Below are 24,038 nucleotides of genomic sequence, written 5' to 3'. Positions count from 1 at the left end.
ATTGAAGGATTATGCAAGAGAATTTTTAAAAAGCCACCTAAAATGTCACTTGTACTAAATGATCCATTGCTATTTGTGATTCCTATTGTTCTCCATCGATCAAGTCTTTGTTGTGAACGACTCAATACACATTTTATCCTACATCGTAAAATATGGTTTTCCATCGCACAATGCTCACAATCTTCAATATTCATACTTGTACGATTTTCTTGTTGGATAAGGCTTCTTGATAGGACAACTCTTGAACAAGACTAGATTTGAACTATAAGGTATTTTCACAAGAAAAAATAAAAGGGGGACACAATTTAATTAGCAACATAAAACTATCCTATGGGAGATTAGACATACTCAATAGTATTTATATTGAGATATGCAGTAGTCCCCAATCAGGAAAAATAAAACATCTCATAATCCAGTGCTTTAAACACAATTCACAAGGCTCATTGCAGAAAGTCCAAAAACTTAAAGTAGTTTATCACTCATCAGGATGGTGATGGTGAACAAAATTAACTACTTTGTGTTGGCTACATACAAAAGTTGACAACATATAGCATCCTCCAATTGGACTTAAAGGTGTCTCGATAACAAATGGGAACGTAAACAGATTATTTTTCTCCAATGGATGAATTCATTACATGTGGAGACTTAGACCAGAAAGAAGAAAAAGAACAGATATCCATGAGCAAATACAAGGAATCATACACTTTTAGTTAGCTTCCAGTAACTCAGCAAGGTTCATCTGTATCTCTTTTTAAAAAGTCCTCTGCCTTTTTGACCTATACATTACCCCGCTGATTTTCCTCTGGGTTTTTATTATCATTAGTCTTAGCAGTAAGTGATCAACTAATTAGCTTTCTGAGTCTCTTCTCGGACACACTTGCAAACTTATTCTGTGGTTCCAGAACGAGTGCATGTCTAATATCTGCAATATCAAAATCCACAGTAAATTAATAAATGAACTAACTAAAAGGAAACTGGATGCCCATCTCTGGCCAGGACAGACCATCCAACCTGACTTTTACAAATATAGTTCAGAGTTAACATGAAAAGATAATATGGAAAGCAAGTCACAAAATCTACAGTCAGCATAATATTCCTCAAAAATTATTAGGATTAACTAGAAAATGGTTACATAAACATAGCTTTTTTATTATTATTATTATTTTTCAACGCATATTTATCCATATGCATGTATGAGCATGAGCCAAAAACAACTGCTGAGATATTGCACCTACTGCTATTTTGATCCGACCTGATCACGCCCACAGCTACTTAGATCTGCCCGTTTGACACACAAGGCACTTAATAATGAAATAGCAGCCAACCCAGAAACCTGACCCCTCCCCCCTCTAGCGGCGTACTACAGATCTTTTGAAACTTACATGAGATGACTTAATCAGATTTTGTAAATAATATTTGTCATTAGTTTTTGAAAGCTAGTCATGGGGAGATAACAATTCTGAACTATTCTGTGCAATTAAGGATTTCTTCCTACGCAAATGAGACCATAAAAAGATAGCTGAAAAGGACTAAAGATAAAGTTGCACGCACAAACAGCGCAAAGAACTGCAAACATGCACCTTGCAACAGACAGACTGCCACATAACATCACAATTCACAGCCTTACCTTGAAGAGCCTCTTTATAGAAGAGAAGGGACTCCCTGGCAGTTCCCCTTCTCATATAAGCCTTTACATTCTGCATATAAAAATAAAAAAAATCCACCAGTCAGAATATATTTGGATCATAAAAATGGAAATTGAATGTATGGGAGATGGGCATCTATACTCTCATGCATCAAATAGTGAACTTAAGCTACAAGAGGAAAAAGGTGGAATAATATGAGTCTACACCACAAGAGAAATTGAACAACATTGATATATCTTTACACAACTCAGACAAATTTGCTTGAAAGGAGTTTCTACCACCACTCATTTAATTGTAAACGTACTTGAGAAATTCATATGTTTACTGATAAACTTTTGGGTGCATTTTATGTTATGCTTAGATTACTACATAATATCCACAGTAAAAAAACCCAGACAGCAAATATAAACAGACGGAAAAAAGAGTTCTTTTCAAAACTAACACTCCTTTAAGGTTTAACTTTTTAAAAGATTTCCCATTAAAAGCCCTGTAATAGGATGAAAAGCCCTTCATCAATATGGCAATACAAGTGTTTGAATACTATTACCCTGAAATAGTATTTCGAAACAGTATTAGATTGGTCAAAAAAAAAGAAGTTAAACAGTTCACTAATATTAGTCGCAAAATTCCAAGTTTCTCCTTATACCTTTTTATCAAGTGAAATTGCTTTAGTACAGTCCTCTTCAGCTTGTTGGAAGCTGCAAGTTAAATCACTCAGTAAAAGACGAATTCAAACAGAAAACATTGAAGAAGTTGCACTAGTATCATAATTTATTATCATACCATCCCAATTCTAAGTAAGCAGCTGCCCGGTTGGAATAATATGTAGCGTTGTCATTCAATTTTATTGCTTCTGTATAGTAGCTTACAGCTTTGTTCCACTGCTTGCCCTTAAATGCAGCATTTCCCTATATAGAATGCATCAAATTACCATGAGAAACTAGAAGAGCATACTAATGATAGAGCCCACAACGTTCAAAGATGGTAAATTGAAGACGAATGACTATCAGGCACAAAATTCTTTCATTTCTCATTGGTTAGTTTCAAGAAGCCTAAAACACAGTATCAAAAAGAAAAAACAATTGCATATACTGTTATTTAAGACTGAACTTAAAAATCTGTAGTATAGACTGTTAGCCATGCTTGCAAAATTTGCTATAATTATGGTAAACCACGTGCCAGTAGCATTTTGAGTAGAAACTGAATGTTACTGGTATGTCTTATTAGCAGACTCTTCTTTTGGAGGAGAGACCAGGCAAGAGAGATAAAGTGGAAATGCACAAATTTGGTAAAGATATGAAGAAAAAATGAGAGCATTTTGCTTCTCACCTTCCTGAAGGCAAAATAACAAGAAGCAAGGATGATTACAATGTGGAAAAATTGGAAGAAAATTCCAAATATTTAATCAGACATCTATATTGAATAATAATAATTTCAAGTGTCCCATACTGCTCCTCATTAGATATAATATTGTATCTTTGGGGCTTGCAGCTAAAAGGCTGTAATAAGGATCTGGGAATTTAACTATCAGGTCTTTGCAGACTTTCAGATAAGGAAACAGAATAGTGTGATGCCCAACTTATGAAACAGAACAGTGTGATGCCCAACTTAGAGATCTGCAAAATGATCATGTCAAAGCAATTGATTTTAGCATATTAAAAGAAATTAAAGTGGAGAATAAAACCTTTTCTTTCAAAAGCTCAGATGCATCAATGCTACCATTGGTATCTGGTAATGGAGATGCATTGGATTGTATGCTTACTTCATCTTGGATAGATGAATACATATCCAAGACAGTGTCAAGTAGAAACTTATCAGTCCCGTGATATGCAATAAATGACAGGGAGATAGGATAGTTCTCATGTTCTCCAAAAGGAATGGCAGCCTGACATTCAAAACAAGGAACAGATTGTGCACAGTGAAAGCACTAAAATATGGAAAGAAAACTAAAGTATGAGGATGACTAAGTATACTTGATGATTGAATACTGCAACATGGAATTACCTGACAACATCCTGACATGCTGGCAATGCCCAATAAAGCAAATGCTCTATCATGAACTTCAGCATATAGACCTTTCCTTGACTTTAATTTTAAAGGAGGATCTGCAACCGTCGGAAGAACCAATATGCCATCGTTCTTCAAACAAAACGAAATGAGTCCTTGAGACACAAGTTACCGAAAAACAAACATTGTTACATAAAAAGGGGATGCAAGACTAGATATTGTATCAGACATTTTTGAAGTGGTAAATGACATAGTGAACTTTTCAAAACTGTTCTCTTGACATTTATACCAAAGTTATGTGTTAGACAATTGGCATTTTTTCAGCTTATTATTATTTTTACTGTTTTTTACTTATTTCAATTTAGTGCTTCCTATTTTCTAGCTAGACTTAGTCAACTTTAGTTGCTCAACTTTCTGAAGTTAGTGGCCCCATTACGGCTGTTAGTGACCCCCTTTTATGGTAGTTAGTGGCACATGTTTTTATTTTAGTTTTAATGTTTATGTTTTTTCTTTGTATAAATTCAGACTTTCGGCAGATTAATATACACAAGGAATTTCATAAGTTCACTCTATTTTTATTTTTTCAAATCAGTTTCTTGAGTATTTTTATTCTAACAGTGGTATCAGAGCCTCTAGTTGATCTTATAGGACAAAAAAAAAAGTTTTGACCTACAACACAAATGGCATCCAACAACCTATCTTTAAATCCACCATTCACTTTCACTGGTGAAAATTACCAAATCTGGTCTGTGAAGATGCAAGCTTTTTTGGAAGCCTATGAACTTTGGGAAACTGTGACGGAAGATAAACCACTTCCTGCTCTATCAGCAAATCCTACCTTGGCTCAGTCAAATCCAGTGTTGTGGACGGCGAGAGGCGACAAAAGGCGACAAGGGCCTGCCTCGCCACGCGGCGAGGCGAGCGGCGAGGCGCTTGCCTTTTTGAATAAAGGCGCCAATTAATACCAAAAATTAAAAATATTTAATTGCATATTTTATCCAAAATCTTAATAGCAATAACACATATTAGCAAATATTCAATTCAAAAACCAATAGTAGATACTAAAATGTCCCTCTTTTTGCTAGCATCCGCCATTGATTATTAAATTCAATTAATTCGCTGTTTAGAAATATTGGAATAAATAATTAGGAAAGACAGATTTTTTTTTAATTAACTGCCTATAATTTAAAAAAAAATGTTTACACAAAGCAGTAAGCAACTAAGCACTGCTTAGTGCTTACAGTTTTACTGCCTTACACCAAAAAAACACTGACTGAAAAAAAAAATGAAGAAGAAAAAAAAATTGTTGAAGAAGAGAGAAAACGATACCTGAAAACAGAGAGTCGTGAGGGTCGGAGGGAACTCGTGAGCCGGCGAGGGAGAAGAACAGAATCGACAGCGAGGGACAACTTGAGAGAAGGAGAAGCTGACAGCGATGGAGAGCGAAGGAGAAGAGACAACGATGGAGAGCGAGGGAGAAGAGACAGCGATGGAGGAGAAGAGAAGAGAGTCAATCGAGAGAGAGAGAGTCGCGATGGAGTTTCAGAAATTTCAAAAGTAAAAAAAAAACCCTAATTTTGACTAATATTTTTAATATTAAGTCAAATATTTTTAATTAAAAAGGCGGCGCCTTTTCTGTCGCCATCACAGCGCCACACCTCGCCATACCTCGCCTTTTTACCATCGCCTCGCCTCGGCAGAGAATGGCGAGGACCCCTCGCCTCGCCTCGCCTCTCGCCAAAGGCGAGGAGGCGCTCGCCTTTTGTAACACTGGTCAAATCCAACAACGAAGAGAAGGCAAAGAAATCTAAAGCCAAGTCGCTTATGCAGAATGTTGTGGCAGATACTGTGTTTTACAGAATCATGGCTTGAAAAACTGCAAAAGAGGCTTGGGATAGTATGAAAGAAGAATATCAAGACAGCGATAGAACACGTCAAATGCAAGTGTTGAACCTAAAAAAAGAGAGTTTGAGTCCTTGAATATGCAGGAGGATGAAACTACCAATAAGTATGCTGATCGAATATCCTTAATTGTTAGTAACATTAGACTTCTTGGTGAAGAATTTACAGATAAACAAATTGTGGAGAAAGTTCTTGTGACTCTTCCTGAGAGATTTGAATCTAAGATTTCCTCTCTTGAAGAATCCAAGGACCTGAGCAAACTTTCATTAGGTGAACTAATAAGTGTTGTTCAAGCACAAGAGCAAAGGAGGACTATGAGACGGGAAAAGTTCATTGAAGGAGCTTTCTCTGTACAAAAGCAAAAAGGAAAGCAACAATTCCACCAAAAGAATAAGGGTAAGCATGATGGAGGAAACAATAGTGGAGATGTGAAGCAGAAGTTCCCTCCTTGCAAACATTGTAAAAGAAATACACATCTGGAGAAGTATTATTGGAAGAGAGTCGATGCTATATGTGGCAACTGTAAGCAGACGGGACACGTATCCAAGGTCTGCAAATCAAGAGTAAAGGCCTCTGGTGCTTTGCAAGCACAAGTAGCAGAAGCTGACGATGCACATGAAGAGCAACTATTTGTAGTTTCATACTTTTCAATCAGTGAATCCTCTGATTCATGGCTTCTTGACAGTGGTTGCACACATCACTTGTGCAATAATGTTGAACTGTTCAAATTCCTAGATGATACTTACAAATCTAAAGTAGAAGTGGGAAACAGTGAGGCAGTAAGAGTCAAAGGCAGAGGTACAGTGTCTATTTCAACAATATCAGGTATCAAAACTATTTCTGATGTTTTGTACACACCTGATATGAGTCAAAATTTGTTGAGTGTTGGACAAATGCTTGAAAATAATTATTCTCTGCATTTTAAGAATCGTGAATGTGTTGTTTCTGACCCTTCTGGAGTAGAGTTATTTTATGTCAAGATGAGCAACAGAATGTTTTCAGTTGATTGGGAGAAAATAACTGAGCAGGCTTACACTATTACTTCACAAACATGTACAAACCTATGGCACAAAAGGTTTGGTCACTTCAATCTAAGAAGCATCGCCGAGATGAAAAAAAATGAGCTAGTGGAAATTTGCCTGAATTTCTTTCTAATGCTCAAGTTTGTGAAACTTGCCAATAGGGAAAGCAAACAAAATTGCCATTTCAAGCAAATCAAGTACGAAGAGCTAACCAGAAACTTCAGCTCATTCATACGGATGTTTGCGGCCCAATGAAAACAGATTCGTTGAGTGGTAACAGATACTTTCTCCTCTTTATTGATGACTACACCAGAATGTGTTGGGTTTATTTCACAAGACTGAAGAGTGAAGTCTTTGATGTTTTTAAACAACTTAAAGCTTTAGTAGAAAATCAATGTAATCTTAGTATTAAGGCTTTAAGGTTTGACAATGGAGGAGAATACACTTCTTCTCAATTTGTGGAGCTTTGTAATAGCACAGGTATTTAACGCCAATTGACATTACCATACACTCCACAACAAAATGGCGTGTCTGAAAGGAAGAACATGACAGTAATGGAGATGGCCAGATGTCTTTTGCTCGAAAGAAAGATCCCAAATCAGTTTTGGGTTGAGGCAGTCAATACCTCTGTATATTTGCTGAACAGATTGTCTACTAAGGCCTTGCAGGACATGACTCCATATGAAGCTTGGTGTGGGAACAAACCATCAATACACCATCTCAGAATCTTTGGGTGTATATGTTATTATCGAGTTCCAGAAACAAAAAGGAGTAAGCTAGATAACAAGGCTCATAAAGGCATATTTATGGGCTATAGTTCATCCAAAGGTTACAGGATTTTCTGTTTGAAATCAGATAAACTAATTCTCAGCCGAGAAGTGAAGTTTGATGAAGCAGCTGGTTGGGATTGGAAAAATCAGAAGACCTCTTATTCTGATTCATTTTCAATAGAGCAGCCTCAACTTTCAGAAGATGAACTAGTGGATGATGTACCAGTGATGGGAACTCGATCCTTAAAAAGATGTCTATCAGCGGTGTAACTTGGTTAGCTCTGAACCAACAAGCTATGCTGAAGAACAAGACTCTCAGACATGGAGGAGAGCTATGCAAGAAGAACTAGACATGATCGAGAAGAATGGAACCTGGCAGCTTGTTGACAGACCTAGAAATCGCAAGGTAATTGGTGTAAAATGGATTTTCAAGACAAAACTCAATCCTGATGGAACAATTTGCAAAACATAAGGCTAGATTGGTGGTGAAGGGATAAGCACAACAATATGGTGTGGATTACCAGGAAACATTTGCTCCTGTAGCAAGGTATGACACAATCAAGCTTATTCTTGCATTTGCATCTCATAGTTCCTGGCAGATTCATCAACTTGATGTCAAATCAGCTTTCTTGAATGGTTTCCTTGCTGAAGAGATCTATGTAGAGCAACTTGATGGTTTCTCAACTCCTGGAAAAGAGGATCAAGTTTATCTCTTAACAAAGGCCTTGTATGGCCTAAAACAAGCCCCAAAGGCATGGCATGAGAGGATGGACAATCATCTCATCCAACTTGGCTTTAGTAGAAGTCAAAGTGAAGCTACTTTGTATGTGAAAGTCAATGTTGCAGGTGAGTCCTTAATTGTCTCAATTTATGTGGATGACATGCTTGTGACAGGAAGCAAAATTGAACTAATCCAAAGGTTCAAGGATGAAATGGAGAAAACCTTTGAAATGACTGATGTTGGAGTCATGAAGTACTTTCTCGGCATGGAAGTGTTGCAGTCCAGTGATGGAATTTTCATATGCCAGCAGAAATACATTTCGGATATTTTAAACAGGTTCAAAATGCAAGACTGCAAACCTGTGAGTACTCCAATATCTACTGGTGTGAAGCTTGGCAAGGATGAGGATTTCGAAAAAGTGGATGACAGTATGTATAGAAGCTTAATTGGCAGTCTTCTATATGTAACCGCAAGCAGGCCTGACATTCTACTTGTTGTTAGTTTGCTCTCTAGGTTCATGCATTCGCCTAGAGACACACACCTCACAGCTGTTAAAAGAGTGTTAAGGTATATTAAAGGAACTAGCAAGTTCGGAATTTTTTTCCCAAAATCTACCGAAGTAACTATGAACCTGATCGGGTACTCTGATAGTGATTGGGGTAGTGGAGTTGATGATTCCAGAAGCACATCTGTAGATCTTTTCTGTTTGGGGACAAGTTGTTTTAGTTGGAGCTATAGAAAACAAGAAACTACATCTCAATCAACAGCAGAAGTTGAGTACATAGCTGCTGCATCTGCTGTGAATCAAGTTATCTGGCTAAGGAAGATGATGAAAGACTTAGGCCATGAACAAACAAAAGCTACCAAGATCATGATTCATGTGTGACAACAGTTCAGCAGTTTCAATCTCAAAAAATCCAGTGTTTCATGGTCGAACTAAACATATCAAGATCAAGTTTCATTTTATTAGAGAAGTCCAACAATCTAATGAAGTGTTGCTTGTTCATTGTTCATCTGAGAACCAGTTAGCTGACATTTTCACCAAGTCATGCCAAAGGAAAGGTTTGAAGATCTGAGGCAAAGAACTGGTGTTTGCCACAAAAATGCCAAGGAGGAGTGTTAGGCAATTGGCATTTTTTCAGCTTATTATTATTTTTACTGTTTTTTACTTATTTCAATTTAGTGCTTCCTATTTTCTAGCTAGACTTAGTCAACATTAGTTGCTCAACTTTCTGAAGTTAGTGGCCCCATTATGGCTGTTAGTGGCCCCCTTTTATGGTAGTTAGTGGCACATGTTCTTATTTTAGTTTTAATGTTTATGTTTTTTCTTTGTATAAATTCAGACTTTCGGCAGATTAATATACACAAGGAATTTCATAAGTTCACTCTATTTTTATTTTTTCAAATCAGTTTCTTGAGTATTTTTATTCTAACAATGTGAAATATTAAGTGCAGAGGCATATGCAAAATTTCTAAAGGATGGGTGCACTTATGAAAAGATGGATTTAATATATAAATTTGACTGGTTTGACCTTCAGGTTCTTATCACTTGAACCGTTAAACATTTAAAATTATAGGTCCAAAATTGATTCTTATATTCAAATAGTGATTTTATACATATAGTTACATCTTGTGTAGAAGGTATTGAGATCATTGACTGTGCTATATCATCGAGTACTAATTGTTTGCATTGCCAAAGTAGGAATTTCCAATGTGACAAACATGAAATTTTGAAAGGTTACAGCAAAAAAAGAAAGAAAAAATATTAATTAAAACCCCAAAAGTGCTACCAATGGTACTTAAAGAGGTGTTACCTAATTTATAACAAAAAAGACAAAGATAGATATAAGATATAAATTTCTATTTTCACTTGGAGATGTGCACCCAGGCATCATTGCATTATATGATACTTCGAGTGTGGGTTCACACATCTATATTTAAGCATTTATAAAAAAAATATAACACTACTCCACGTGATTTCAGGAGGAGAGCATGGGATCACGACCCTGTGACCCCCTCCTAGATACACCCCTAATTAAGTGGCTTTGACGAAGAAGAAAAGAAGCTAATGGTAGCTGCCACAAATGGAGTGGTAATCCCGACACCCCAGCCCCCCAAAACAAAAACAAAAAAAAAGATAGGAAAGATGAAGAATGTGGAGAAAAGGAATCATAGCAGAAAAGGAGAATTTCATTTTTTACTTGAGGCTGTCTAAAGGTACCTTCAAAAGATTCTGCATAGCAACTCGCATCTCGGTCCTAACTTTGTAAAGAACTTTGATGTTCTCAGGAGCCAAGGTATCTGCTGCAGCAATGTGATTGGTAACTTGAGAACCCAACCTCGGTTTCACAGCCTTCATCCATTCTTCATAATTTGTGTTAAACTCATATCTGAGAAAAACTAAGCATCAGAGATGATCACAGGGAAATCATTACCTCGACTAAATCAGAATTTTGAACAACATAAGATAGGAAGAAGATGGAACAACCAGATATAGCACATATGTAGTCGTTGAGCGTATTTATAAATCAGGAAAGGCAACAAAAGTAAAGAGTAGTAATCCCCTCTTCATTCGAAAATTAATCCAGTTAACCCCACCACTACCTGCTATCATCCACAATCAGCATCAGCTTGCACATGGCTGTCAATGCTTATCACTAGACGGGCAAAATACAGCCAATGTAACTATCAATTAACCAGTCAACTGCTACTTAACTTCCAAATCATTTGCAGTTCTGACAAATTTACCAAATTTGGTGAACAATGGGATGCTTTAAAATTATGAAAATGCCAGTTAGCAGTTGAAAGTCTCAAGGTGGAAGTAGATTAATAAAACATCAGTGCCACAACTAGGTATGTCCCATAGCTGTTCTGGTGATAGAACATAAACTCTACAGAAGCCTTCTCGGTATATTCAACAGAGAAAAGCTGAAAATCCCACTAAGCTCGCTCGATGAACATGCTAAACAGAAGAACAATTTAGATAGGATCGAAAAAAGAGTTTTAGAGATTGAAACCATTCAGCTTGCAATTACAGTAGTCCCAATGTCAAATACTCCATAAATGAGTTTAGACATCATGTAATGCATGAGTGTCAGATAATTTATATTTTACTATATGCCAAATTTGAAGTTATCAATAAACTAGAGATTATGTCTTAAACCAAGAATGAGATTAATTCTCTAGTTTTTCTATGTAAATCAATATATTACAAAACGTTAGATGAGATTTCCAGCACCCAAAAAACGCACAAACGAAGAACTTCCGAGAAACAAAATGTCTCCATAGAAGTAGAAGCCAACAGGGTAAGGAGATGTGAGACAGAAGGATGATCTTGTCAACAATATTGACCTGTATTTGAAGAGCAGAAAAAACAGTAGCTCAATATTTTGTGGATGCCTATCTGAGATTCCTCACATAAACAAACACTCCTTTCTCTCAAGATGGTCGTCCAACCCAATGCAGGAGGCCATAACTAAACTACGGCCAAATGAAATACGAGTAGGAAGAAATTACAGATAGGGATTGGAGATTTCAATGCAGAGAGATTCTTGTGAAGAGAGAATCCATTAAAGAGACTCAAATCTTTGAAACCAATTCCTTTTACTATTTTTTGGAGAATGGTCTCATTTCATTAAAACATCAACACCAAGTTTTTGCTGATAAAGAAGAGAGAATACAATCTCCAGAGGAGATAAAACATAAAACTCCCCTTAATCAACAAAAACTTACAGGGATTGTATAGCTTTGCAGTATGGGTTCACTATCATTTACAGCATCCCTTACTCCAAGAAAATAAAAAGTAATATCCAATTTAATTTGATTCTCTCTGAGAAGTTCATTGTATTCTCAAAAAGTCCTGAAATTTCTTTCCTTCCAGACTGTCACCAAATGCATGCTAGGATGGTTTGCCATCATTTCCTTTGGTTAACAACGCCAACTTCTCCACTCCAAACACTCAAGAGGTCTATTGTCTTCTCTGGCATATACCACTTCATTTTAACTGATTCTGTGCATACTAAATAATAAACCACTAAGATACTACCGATAGCAGGACACATTGTCAAATAAGAAACATGAAAGTGGAAAGCATAATAAAAGTAGCTTAAAAGTTATATCACTTTCTAGTAAGAAGATCAGCCTAGTAAAATTTTCAAAGTATGGCATGTGCATGACCTTTGAAGAAGAAACATCACAGAAGAGAGAGCTCGTAAAGTAGACATCCCATTCTGCTGGATGGTTGATTGTTCAATGAAACCTTTTAAGCTGGGTACGTTTGATGCAATATACTGCCCAAGGTTCAGATGTTTGGGTGCCTGGTCTGTGCGAATACAAGAAAAATGAGAAGTGATATAAAGAAATAGAGAGTGCCAGCATCTGGCAACCAAATGAGTCCATCGAAAAATTATAATCTATACTAGGAGGAAAAAGAAAAAGTAAACTGCAACTTACATCCAGATAATTTTTCTATTACTTTGGTGACAACATACACTGTCTTCTGTTTTGGTACATTACAGAGCTGAAAAAGATCATCAGCTATAACAAAGCATCTCGTCCTCTTAGGTTCAATTGATGGTATCTGAAGCAACACATGTCCAACTCGATGCAGCACAGATGGATCACGAGCTAACCATCCTGTAAAAGGGATTGCCACCATAAAGAATAGACAACAAATTTAATGCCTAGCAGGAATACCTAAAAGCCCAAAGAGACGGTCTGTATATTTACAATACTGACATCTTAAATTTCAATTAATCAAAATTCAGAAGCAAATGATTTTTTTATCTCTACCGTCAATAAATTTAGCAAGGGCAATTATTTTTTGATAAAGGTGAAGTTGTATTCCTCAGCAATGAGGGTATACTGGAACAATCAAAAAGATTTAAATCAGTGACCCAAAAAAGACCAACTCAAGAAAGCCGTACTAAACTTAAAAAGAAGAGAAAAAATTTAAAATCTGTCCAGCATCCTCTATATCCTCCTCTTTACACCAAAAGAAGGAAGTCTTCATACAACGCCATTTGATCTTTTGCACTCATTCTGCAGTATTTTCCATAAACCTCTTGAGTCTTTCCCTACAAATAGTCCACCATATACAAGATGGTATCATGTTCCACCATTTCTTCTGGCTCTTACTCCCCCCCTCTTCTCGCCCAGCAACTAAGAAGGTCTGCAGTGTGTTCTGGCATTCCAGTTTGTGTGTGTTCTGCTTAGAAAAATGGCCCAATTGAGCGGTGACTTTGCAATGGAGGAATAGATGGCTATTAGTCTCATTTGTCTCATTAAACAGTGAACATCAGAAGATATTTCAAAGCCTCTTCTTTGCAGCTTCTCATGAGTTAGCCAAGGCAATTATAAGTTATGATTCTATCCAAATAGGCCTCATCATGGGTATCAGAGTAACTCTTCCCATTGCTTTTTCCAAAGTTCCTTCTTGTATTAACAAGTTGTGAAACATATCTTTGTTCTCGGTATTTTTGGTTTGTTAGGTGTTTTTTCTTATTAACAAATGAAATACCTATAGTTTAGTACACAATTGTCCATTCTCAATTCTTTTTAATGAATGATATGAAAGGTACTCTTCCGGTGAGTCTACATGGCTCCCCACCTTGAGAGTTAGTTCTTCTTCAGGTGAGTCTACATGGCTCTGATGTATGTATCTCCACAGTCCACACTCCCCAACACATTGCATTGAAGCTGTCTTAAGACCCAAGGACTAAGCTCACTCTCAAATTTTGGATTCCCAAGCCTCCCTTTCCTTTGCTAGCATTATTGTATTCCATTCACTAGATGATAGCCCTTTTCTTCTTTGCCTCTTTTCCAGAGGAAGTTTCTTATGAGTCCATCTAATATTTTCACCACCTTAGAGGGAATAGGAAATGGAGACATTATATAGGTGGGAAGTGAGTCTAATATTGATTTTATCAATATGGTTCTACCTCCCCGTGAGAGGTATTGAGTTTTCCATCTTGCTAACTTCTTTTTTGTCTTCTCCATGATTCCATCCCATATTTCTAAAGTTGTGCCTACCACCTAGTAGCATTCCCATAAGTGGTAGGTAGTCCCTCTACTCTACAACCAAGTATACTGATCACAATATCTGAATCTGAGGAATTTCTTTGATAGGGATCAATCTAATTTTTGCCTAGTTTACACTTAGTCCTTGCTACAGCTTCAAAAAGAATTAAAATTGGTCTAATGTATCTCAATTGCTCAATCTCAAGTTCACAAAAAACTAGGGTATCATCTTGCATACAACAGATGACTATTCTCTTTTCCACCCTTATTACTGGCTCCTATTAGAAAGCCCCTTAGCAATTGTTCTGTGTGGCTATTGTCATCAAATCAAAATCTTCCAATACCAATATAAGCAAAAAGGCGGAGAGAGGGTCTCCTTGTCTCAATCCTCTTTCGGCATTGAAGAAACCTACTAGCTCTCCATTGACAAGGACAAAGAATTCAACAATCTTCATACATGCCTCTATCCACTTTAACCATTTGATCTATCTCATAGTATTGACTAAGAAAGACCAGTTACCATGGTCATAGGCTTTCTAAATGTCTAGTTTACAAAAGTAATCCTGCGTTCACATTTTTCATCCATCAGTCTATAGTACACACTCACTAGCAATTAGGGCAACATCCATAATCCATCGTTCCTTTATAAAAGTCATCTGACTTTTATTTACCAATTTATCCACCACTGTCTTTAGCTTTTCAGAAAGTAACTTAGCCATGTCTTGTACACTCCTCCAACCAGACTAATTGGTCTGTAATCTTTAAGATCTGAGGCTCCAAACTGTTTAGGTATTAATGTAATAAAGGTTGCATTAAAACACTTCTCAAAATTCTGATTAGAGTGAAATATGCCAAAGTCCCTATTATACTTCATCCCAGAAAGTGTAGGAAGAAAATCATTGGAGAGCCATCTGGGTCTGGGGCTTTCTCCTTGGCACAATTTGATGTTGTCCGTAATATCCTCCTCATCGAAGGGTCTTCGTAAAAGGGAAGCTCCTCTTCAGAAATCATAGAGAACTCGATTTGAATTTTGAAGCTTATCATTATATTAATTGTCACCCAGTCTGCTCCTTTGAGCATGTATCCTTTCATGTGGCAGCTATATTACTAGCCTTGACCTATTTGTTGAATTCACTATCTTCTGCACATCCTGCTTCCTTAAGCACTTATAATGCACACTTAGCCGAACAACTAACATTGGAGGAAAGAGATAGTCAAGGTATGAAATGAACCAATGATGAGGCACAAATGATGAAAAATTTTCCCTCACCCTATGGTAATTTGCATGTCTAAGAAACTGCCTTGCCTCTCAAACTTGTCCTTATTTGCATACAGTTCTTTCATCAATCTGACGTAAGACTGGGCAACGGATCGGAACATGGATCACCAGACCAGAACGAACCGGTATCGGACCGGAACGAGACGAGTTGACCGGTTCGTTGATCGGTATCTGGATGAACCAGATCAGAATAACCAGGACGGATACTCGGTTCCGTCCCGTCCCACTATATACGGGGATGGAACCGGAACAGACCGGAATGAAACTGGATGGGATAAACGGGATGACACATCTAGTTATTTCAAAAATGATTTTTTTTGAATTACGGAAATATGAATATTTTTTTATTTTTCCAAGTTTATATTAAGTTTTTAAATTTATAATGTAATTTTTCACTGAAGTTACTTTAAAGATATTTTTTATACAAATTTTACTTATTAAGTTTGCAAGTTAAGTCTAATTAAGTTTTCAAGATTTAAATCTTTTGAAGTTTATAAGTTATTACTTTTATTATTTATTAATATGTTATAAGTTATAAGTAATAATTATAACTCGTAATTTAAATAAATTAAATTTGTAATTTTAAAAATTTAAATAAAAATAAGGATAAAACAATTATACAAATTAAAAAATATCAATTTAATTATTTGAATTTGTATTATAAATTACAATTTCAATTTACAACTACTAGTGGAGTGCATAGTTGACGCAACCACCTTCTAGGAAGGGTTCTGTTTCAACTAAGTCTCGAACGTAATACTAATGTAATCCTAATAGGGAGTAGTTGGGTTACTTGGGTAGTATTTATTATTTAATATAAAATATAAATTATAATTTATAGATATATACTATAAATTAATTAATATATATATAATATAAATTAATTAATAAATATTAATTAATCGGAACCGAACCGGACCAGAACCGGAACCGGGATAAACCGGTACCGGTACACCGGTACCAAACCTCGATTCCATTCCGTTTCGTGTACCGGTTCGGGATGTCCGTTCCATCCCGTAGGCAACCGAACCGGAACGGTACCGGACTGGTACCGGTACATCCCGTTCCGTTGCCCATTCTTAATCTGACGTCAGAATGGATTGGTTCATCAAAGACAAGTCTCATTTCATCTCTCAAATAGTGTCCCAAATATCCAGAAACTTGTGGTTCTTATGTTTCAGGTACACCCAAGAGAAAGAAAAGACTTCCCAAGGAGTGAGAGAACTAAGAAATCCAATCATGGCATTTGACTCTTAAAAAATTTGGCGTGCCAATGTTGAAACAAGAACTAAGCATGAATATATAGTTGAGTTTAAGCTTATTGTATATATAGTTGCGTTTAAGCTTAACCATAATATTGCCTTCAAAAAACTTGGGCATTTCTTTCCTTCCAAATCACCCACCATACAGGGATTCCCATATTTTGGAAGAAGATTGATCAAACCTTTTTATGCCAGAAAGTAAAAAAATTTAGAGCCATATTTTTTACCTGTTCAAAAAGAGAAATTTAGAGACAAAACTTAACATCTTAATGCTCATGTGATAGAAATGTTTCCAAGCCGTTGTTTATTTATAAAAAAAAAATTATTTCCTTTTTATCACAATAGATTTTATTCCTGAGGAAGCTACCTAATTTTACATTGCGCAAGTTAAATGCTTGTTTAATACTAATTAAGTAGTTGATAGTTCCCTTGTACTCACATAGTTACCTACTAATTGAGTGTTCGAATTGACTTATTTTAAGTGTTTTTTGGCTAAGTTCTTTTTCTCTTTCTCGTAGTGTTTGGCAAAAATAGAAAGTGTTATTAAGATTTGATAGGAAATCTGTAATTATTCCTTTTTGGAGGTAGCCAGCTGAAGAATTCAACCTTACCAATTTCAAAAAAAAAAAAAAATAGGAAGTGTTATTAGGCACTTACTTTTAAGCCAGAAAAGTACAAAAATAAGTTAAAAGACAAAAGTTGGGTATTTCCAACTTATAGCTTTAAGGTATTTTTGAAAAGCCAAATCCAAAAACCCTCTAAATCAAGACATTCCAATAGGTTGTCGTGTCAATTATATGGTCATGAAAAGTATCTGAAACTGGGTTGTAGGTTGGCCTGTCAATTAGTTTCGTGGTCATGAAAAGTATCAAAAATTGGAGTAGGATCGGGGCCTCAAATGGTAAAGAGGGAAAAAGCGTTAAAAAACTTCTCAACTTTAATTTCTCCTTTTCTGGTGTTGTTTTAATATGGAAAAAGTGAAGAGCTCTCTACTATCCTGGTTCCAGTAACGCAGTTTGTGACAAGAAATTACGGTCTTCTCCTGGGAGACTTTTTCTACTTCTTGATTAAATGTTTACTTAATAGGCTGCAGATACAGAATTTGGCCTCTCCAGACATATTCTGCATTAGTGACAAAGCAAATACTGTGGTAATAGTCTAGAGAAAACAAAATAATACATACCAATACTGTCCAAACTTTGTGATACAGGCAGAACACCAACAGTCGATATGGCCCCATGTGACGGCCTAAACCCAAAGACACCACAAAATGCTGCTGGGACTCTGATGCACCCAGTCATATCGGTACCTGCAATAGATCAGACTCTGTAACCATCTAGCATTCTGAATCCAAAGAGAACTTTTATTACAAATTAATACCACTGTAATTAGTTAAACAGAAGCCGGCCAACTTAAAAATTAAATCCCTCATTCCATCATGTTCATACTTCGCAGATATAAAAGATGAGGAAAACACAATTCAATGTTAAATCTATCCATAAGAGGAAGTCAAAAGGAAAGAGGAGGCCTAGACTATAGCAGGAATATATCTTTTTTAAGACGGGTGGTGTCTGAACTAGCTTAGACGCACCTCGACTATTCCACCGGGTACCTATGACCTCCCACCAGGTACCAGGTATGGAAAGGATCACCGAGTTTTTTTTTCCAGGATTTGAACCGGAGACCTCATGGTTCTTCTCTCACTTCATTGACTACTAGACCTCACGCAAACATCCTTGGTGACTACAAAATGAAAATATCTTCAACAACTCAAACATATTTGTGAATTTAGTAACTTCATCATCTTCATACTTTAATCATTATAGTTAAATTGAACAGACACAGGAAATAGAAGAAAAGGAAACTTTGAATCAGCAATTTTCAATAACTGCAATTTAAATAGACAACCATACCTAAAGCAAAATCAACAAGTCCAGCCGCAACAGCAACAGCTGAACCACTGGATGAGCCACCTGGAATATGAGATGGCAATTTTGGATTAGTTGGAGTACCGTAGTGCACATTCTCTCCAGTAATCCTGAAACATTCCAACAGAGACATAAATTCCCCTCACTGAAATTGCATTGCTTCAAACACAAATTGTCTTCTTCAGCCAAAAGAAACACAGAGGGAGGAAAGAGAGTGTAGCATCAGATGATAGCCATGTATATATCTGAAAAATGTACTACGTCCCAACTTTTTGGCGAGTCTTCCCATTTCGAGAAATCCTAGTATGTGCTACACCATTCCATTTCTATACATCTTCGCAATCTTTCTTTTTATAATCAAGAAACCACGAGAGCTAGTGGCACTGGCACACGATTAGGTATTCGGTGGATGATAGGTCTGCCCTTCTCCATTACCAAGCTTCTGTTGCGGCAGGATTCAAATGTGTGTGTGCCTGACTGACACGTTACTTGTTGTGCTCTTATCACTAAACCAAAGCCCTGAGGCCACATCTTTCACAACTTCTACGAATTCAAATGCATTAAAACTATTCAATATTTGAAACTTGATGTCATGCTTTCTCTATAAAACTACTTTTCAAGATTGCTTTAATGATTATTCAAGTAGTGTATGATTAAAATTAACATTTTAAGCTCCGTGCAGAATCAAATATTTCATATAAAATTAATGTGACATAAGAATAAATAGAAAAATCAAAAGATACCCAAGTCCAAATTCGTCCATGATAGTCTTCCCAACACAAGTAGAACCATTCTTCAGAAGAGCAGTTACAACAACGGCTGTCTTTGTAGCCGCCTCATGCGTCTGTTTCCAGGCTGGACTACCAAAACCCGTCACATATTCCTGCACATCAATGCTATAACAGTGCAAGTAGAGAAAAAAAGAAATAGTATCAATTCCACGTCCAGAAATGCAGCAAAACATTTATTAGTCCAATAGTACAAGATCTAATCCTTCCAAAACCAAAACCCTCACAACATAACAAAAGAAAAAAGTGTTTTCGCCAAACTTTAACTTGAAAAGAGGAGTATGACTAACTTGTCTTTGATGGCAAATGAGAGGCCAGAAAGGGAAAGTCGAGCAGCTGGAGGAGGTGGTTGAGGAAACGGAAGCAACTCTATTCGTTCAATAAAAGCGCCAAAGTCTTGTTTGATTGAGTTTCTAGCTTTCAATCGTCGCCGATTGACCTCAGCCATGATCAATATTCCGGCGAATCCGACGCCGATCACAACCCAGACTTTGGGGTTCGATACATTGAGTTTTGTCATCACCGGCAGCTCGGCAGCAAAATTTGAAGGTTTTGAAAGGGTTTAAGGGAAATGCTATGCTAGTATTGATTTTTGGGTTTCACAGAAATGGGGTTTAAGAGTCTTCTCCAAAGAACTTTCCACGTGCCTGTGCACGTTTCCATCACGCGCCGAATCTTCCTTTTCCCACAAGTAAAAATGTCCTTCAGAATTTTCTTTTAAGAGAAAAATGCAAAGATATTTTGGAAAATTTTTCAATATATTAATGTTTATTATCAACACTTTTAATATTTAGTTAAAATATTAATTTATTATGTATTTTATTTAAGTTTTTATTATTTATTTTAACTTAAAGAATACAATTGTTAAATAACAGAAAGGAGAAATTTAGTGGGAGAAAAATGTTAAAAAAGAACAATTGCTTAAAAATCTCATTAGTTACAAAAACTTAAAACTAAATACAAATTCAAAAAGATAAACTAATAGAACTCATCCCACTTAATCATCAAATTTCTAGTATCAATTTTTAAATTTTCATTGATAATACTCAATTTCTGTTGAAATGAATTTGATTGAATCACGTTTTTTAATATTTAATCGCGAATTCAATAGATCAGATTTTATTGTCAAAATCGACTTTCATAATAATCTAGCTCCTTTAAAATTATGTGAAATTTCCTATTCAACCACATATGACACTGTTTATACAAAAGCTACTTGGGAATAAAAAATGATCCAACAAAAATTATGCAATAAAAGTATATTAAAACTCATAAATCATAAAAGCCTAGTGGAATCACGCAAACTCAACAAGAAGTATAGAATCACTAAGCACGAAAATATATTTCAAAATTCATTAAATGATAATAACCAATCAAATCTTTTTAGACTAAGATCTTACTAACTAGATAATATATATGTTTACATAATAATAATAATAGGAAAAAAATCACAAAACATAGTATAAAAAGTGTCACAAATAAAAGTTTGCAGATTGAGATTCTAATAACGTGCATATTTCTTTTTGGATGACGAGACAATGTTTTACTAAAGCACAAGTCAATAGAGTTTCAAATTTGAGTTTTGTGATTAAAAAATTGAAAAAAAAAAAGCATATCAGAAGAAGAAGAAGAAGAAGAGAGAGAGCCAGAGAAGAGAGTTGCAAAAAGAGAGAATGGAGAAGAATGTTGTAGAAATTGTATTCATATTAATTTTTGTTTATCAACTGTTTTTTTTTTTATTCAACATTTATATTTTTATTAACAATATTGTATCTTTTTTTTAGTTTGTAGTCATTCCAATAGGTATGCCAAATTGATTTGTATCTTTTAAACATAGATGTATCATATTTCTTTCATAGTCAATTTGCATATTTCTTTTTAGAATATTGTATCATTTCTCAACGTATTGTATTGTTTTCATTATGTGTGTATGCTATTATTTTTCTAGAATCTTGATCTTTCTTTAATCGTATTTATATGTAATGATTATTATATTGGGACACAATCAGTAATATTTTTATAATACGAATAAACGAAATACGAAATATATATTTGACAGTTATGTAAGTTGATCAATTGGATACAATTACCAACTTTAATTTGAATGATAAAGTGAGCACATAAAAATGTTGTTGATATACAATTATGACGAAAACCTAATAAAAAAGAAATACATGGTTGTTGTCATTGAATTGACATTTACATTCGAAATGAGCACATAAATACTCATATCATTTGAAATACAAAATTAACTTTGTTGATATGTCATTATGATGAACAAAAGAAAATCTGAATACAATGTGAGGGTTAAATACAAAATGATCACAGTAAAATACTCAACACAATATGATATTCAATTTTAATTTGAATGGTATAGTGAACACATAAAATATAAAAGTTGTTGGTATACAATTATGATGAAAACATAATAAAAAAGAAATATAGATTTGTTGTCATTGAAAATTGAGATTGAAATACAAAATGAGCACAATAAATATTCACTTCAATTGAAATACAAATGTGACTTTGTTTGTATACCATTATGATGAATAAAAAAATAGAACTTATTTGTATACAATGTGATATTGAAATACAAAATAAGCAAGTTAAAATACAAATTATCGTCATTTGTGTTCTAAGTAGAAATTTGTGATATTGAAAAATAGAAAATTGTTGATTAAGTTGGATATCTCTAACCCTAAATGTGATTCAACTACAAATAACAATTTTGAACGATTTAAACAAAAATAAAATCATTAAACAAATTAGAAAACGGATAAAGATTCATACCTTAATAAAAGAGATTGTGTGAATATCTTTACAAGATATATTTTTCAATTTCTGAAAAGAAAAAAAAAGAAGAGAGAGAGGCGGATTTTGAAATGGAGAATAATTGGAGATGAAAATATGACAAAGAGAGAAAATATTCCCTTTTTAAAAAATATATGAAAGAGAATTAATTGAAAAACGTGTAATTAAGGTGAGATAAAATAGGAAATAAATTAGGATACACAATTTTTCTAAAATAATGACATTTCGACATTTTTACTAATATTTATAAAATGTGGAGGTTTTTACTAATTAAGGTAGGTCTTTTGACTAGTTTGCTCATTTTTCCAAATATTTTTGTGGTAAATAATTTGGTTTAAAAATATTCATGCTCGATATTTTGATTCAGAAATATTATTCTAACTAGTTAATATTCGCGCTTCGCATGATAATAACAACTATTTTAGTGATAAATTTTTCTTATAAATTAGCACATACTAAAAGGAAGAAATATGATTAACATTTAGGTAAAACCTTTAAAATGTTTATCAGAATTGTTTCAATTTTTAAGATACAGTTTTCTTATTAACTATCAAAGAATTATTATACAAATAATGTTATTTAAGTAAAATTATAAATAGATAAGATATTTTGTAAGTCATGATATGAACCAATCAACTAATAAAAAGAACAACGCGACGCAGTAATATTTCCCTATTTATTTTTTAAAAATTAAAATTATAGTATATCTTGTTATTAAAAGCTTACAACCATAAATAGAGGAAAAAACACATCCATTGATGAAAATGATCTATATGTAAACTTTGAATATCTGATGTGCAAATTATAGACAAAAATTTAAAATCATTATATTTTGAGAAAACTAAATGTAGAGGTAATAAAGAGAATCATAGAAAGGAGTTGAGGAGATATGTCACTTAAGTAGAAAATGTGAATAGAAGAAGGTTTTTGCAATTTATGAGATGTAATAAATATTATAAAAAATTTAATGTTAAACAAATTAATTAGTGAAGGGACTAAAATCATCTTTTCAGTTTCATAATCAATTTAATCAAACAAATATCAATTTTCTCTATGCATAATTATTTTTCTATTTTTAGGATTTCTTAACTTAAGAAAATGTGTTCATTGCAATTGGATACTGGCAGAAGAAACTTGGTTCATTCGGAAAAAATTCATTAAATTAAAAGAATTATACGTTTTGTGAAAATTGAATCCAACAATCATATATAGACTAATTTTACATAAGTGCTAACAAATACAAAACAAAAACTTAATGGAGAGGATTTCATCTTTTTTGTTGGTCAATTCAAATTCTACAAAAAAAAAAAACAATGTGTTATATCATCTAAATTCGGATGAAAAGAAGCGGATGAAACTAAACAAATGATGATGAAATCTTGATCAAGAAATTATGTCATATTAACATATTATATACATAATATAAATCGATGGAGTATGAATAATATTTTCAAAAGACAAAAGTTTGTATATATGATGAAAACATCACAAAAAAATATATTTAAGCAATACAATAGTCAGTTGAAGATTATGTTGCCCTTGATACAAAAAGTGTGCTTCATAATATAATCTTGTTCTTGAAGGTGTACATATCTTGATGGATAAATTATTAATTGAAAAATTATATAATTAACAATAAATGCATCTACATATTTGTAAATCATTTAAACTTCTACTTTTTCAAATTATAATCTAACAAACTCTTGATAAATCTTCCACCGCCATAAAAGCCCGTTTGGATTGGCTAGGTAACTTTTAAAAAGTACTTTTGAAAGTGCTGAAACTTATTTTAAAAATAAGTAGTTATGTGATTGGATAAAAGTGTTGCAGTTGAAAAAAAATTGTTGATGTGTTTGGCAAATAAGTGCTGACAAACACTTTTTT

General features: G+C 34.4%; 1 protein-coding gene across 1 annotated transcript; it reads right to left on the bottom strand.

The window, feature by feature from the left end:
- Positions 1-386: 386 nt before the first annotated feature.
- LOC107032064 (outer envelope protein 64, mitochondrial) lies at positions 387-19,968 on the bottom strand. The gene is made up of 13 exons (XM_015233629.2): positions 19,634-19,968; positions 19,299-19,451; positions 18,541-18,665; positions 17,811-17,936; positions 12,521-12,703; positions 12,245-12,389; positions 10,290-10,458; positions 3,651-3,785; positions 3,331-3,531; positions 2,430-2,554; positions 2,293-2,344; positions 1,628-1,697; positions 387-922 (listed from the first exon to the last, which is right to left on the bottom strand). The coding sequence occupies exons 1-13, from the start codon at positions 19,861-19,863 to the stop codon at positions 840-842; spliced, it is 1,797 nt and encodes a 598-aa protein (XP_015089115.1). The 5' UTR covers positions 19,864-19,968; the 3' UTR covers positions 387-839.
- Between the last annotated feature and the right edge of the window lie 4,070 nt (positions 19,969-24,038).

Source organism: Solanum pennellii, chromosome 10, assembly GCF_001406875.1.
Source record: "Solanum pennellii chromosome 10, SPENNV200".
Taxonomy (NCBI): domain Eukaryota; kingdom Viridiplantae; phylum Streptophyta; class Magnoliopsida; order Solanales; family Solanaceae; genus Solanum; species Solanum pennellii.
The sequence above is the reverse complement of the archived record's forward strand: the minus strand, read 5'-3'. Positions and strand labels throughout refer to the sequence as shown.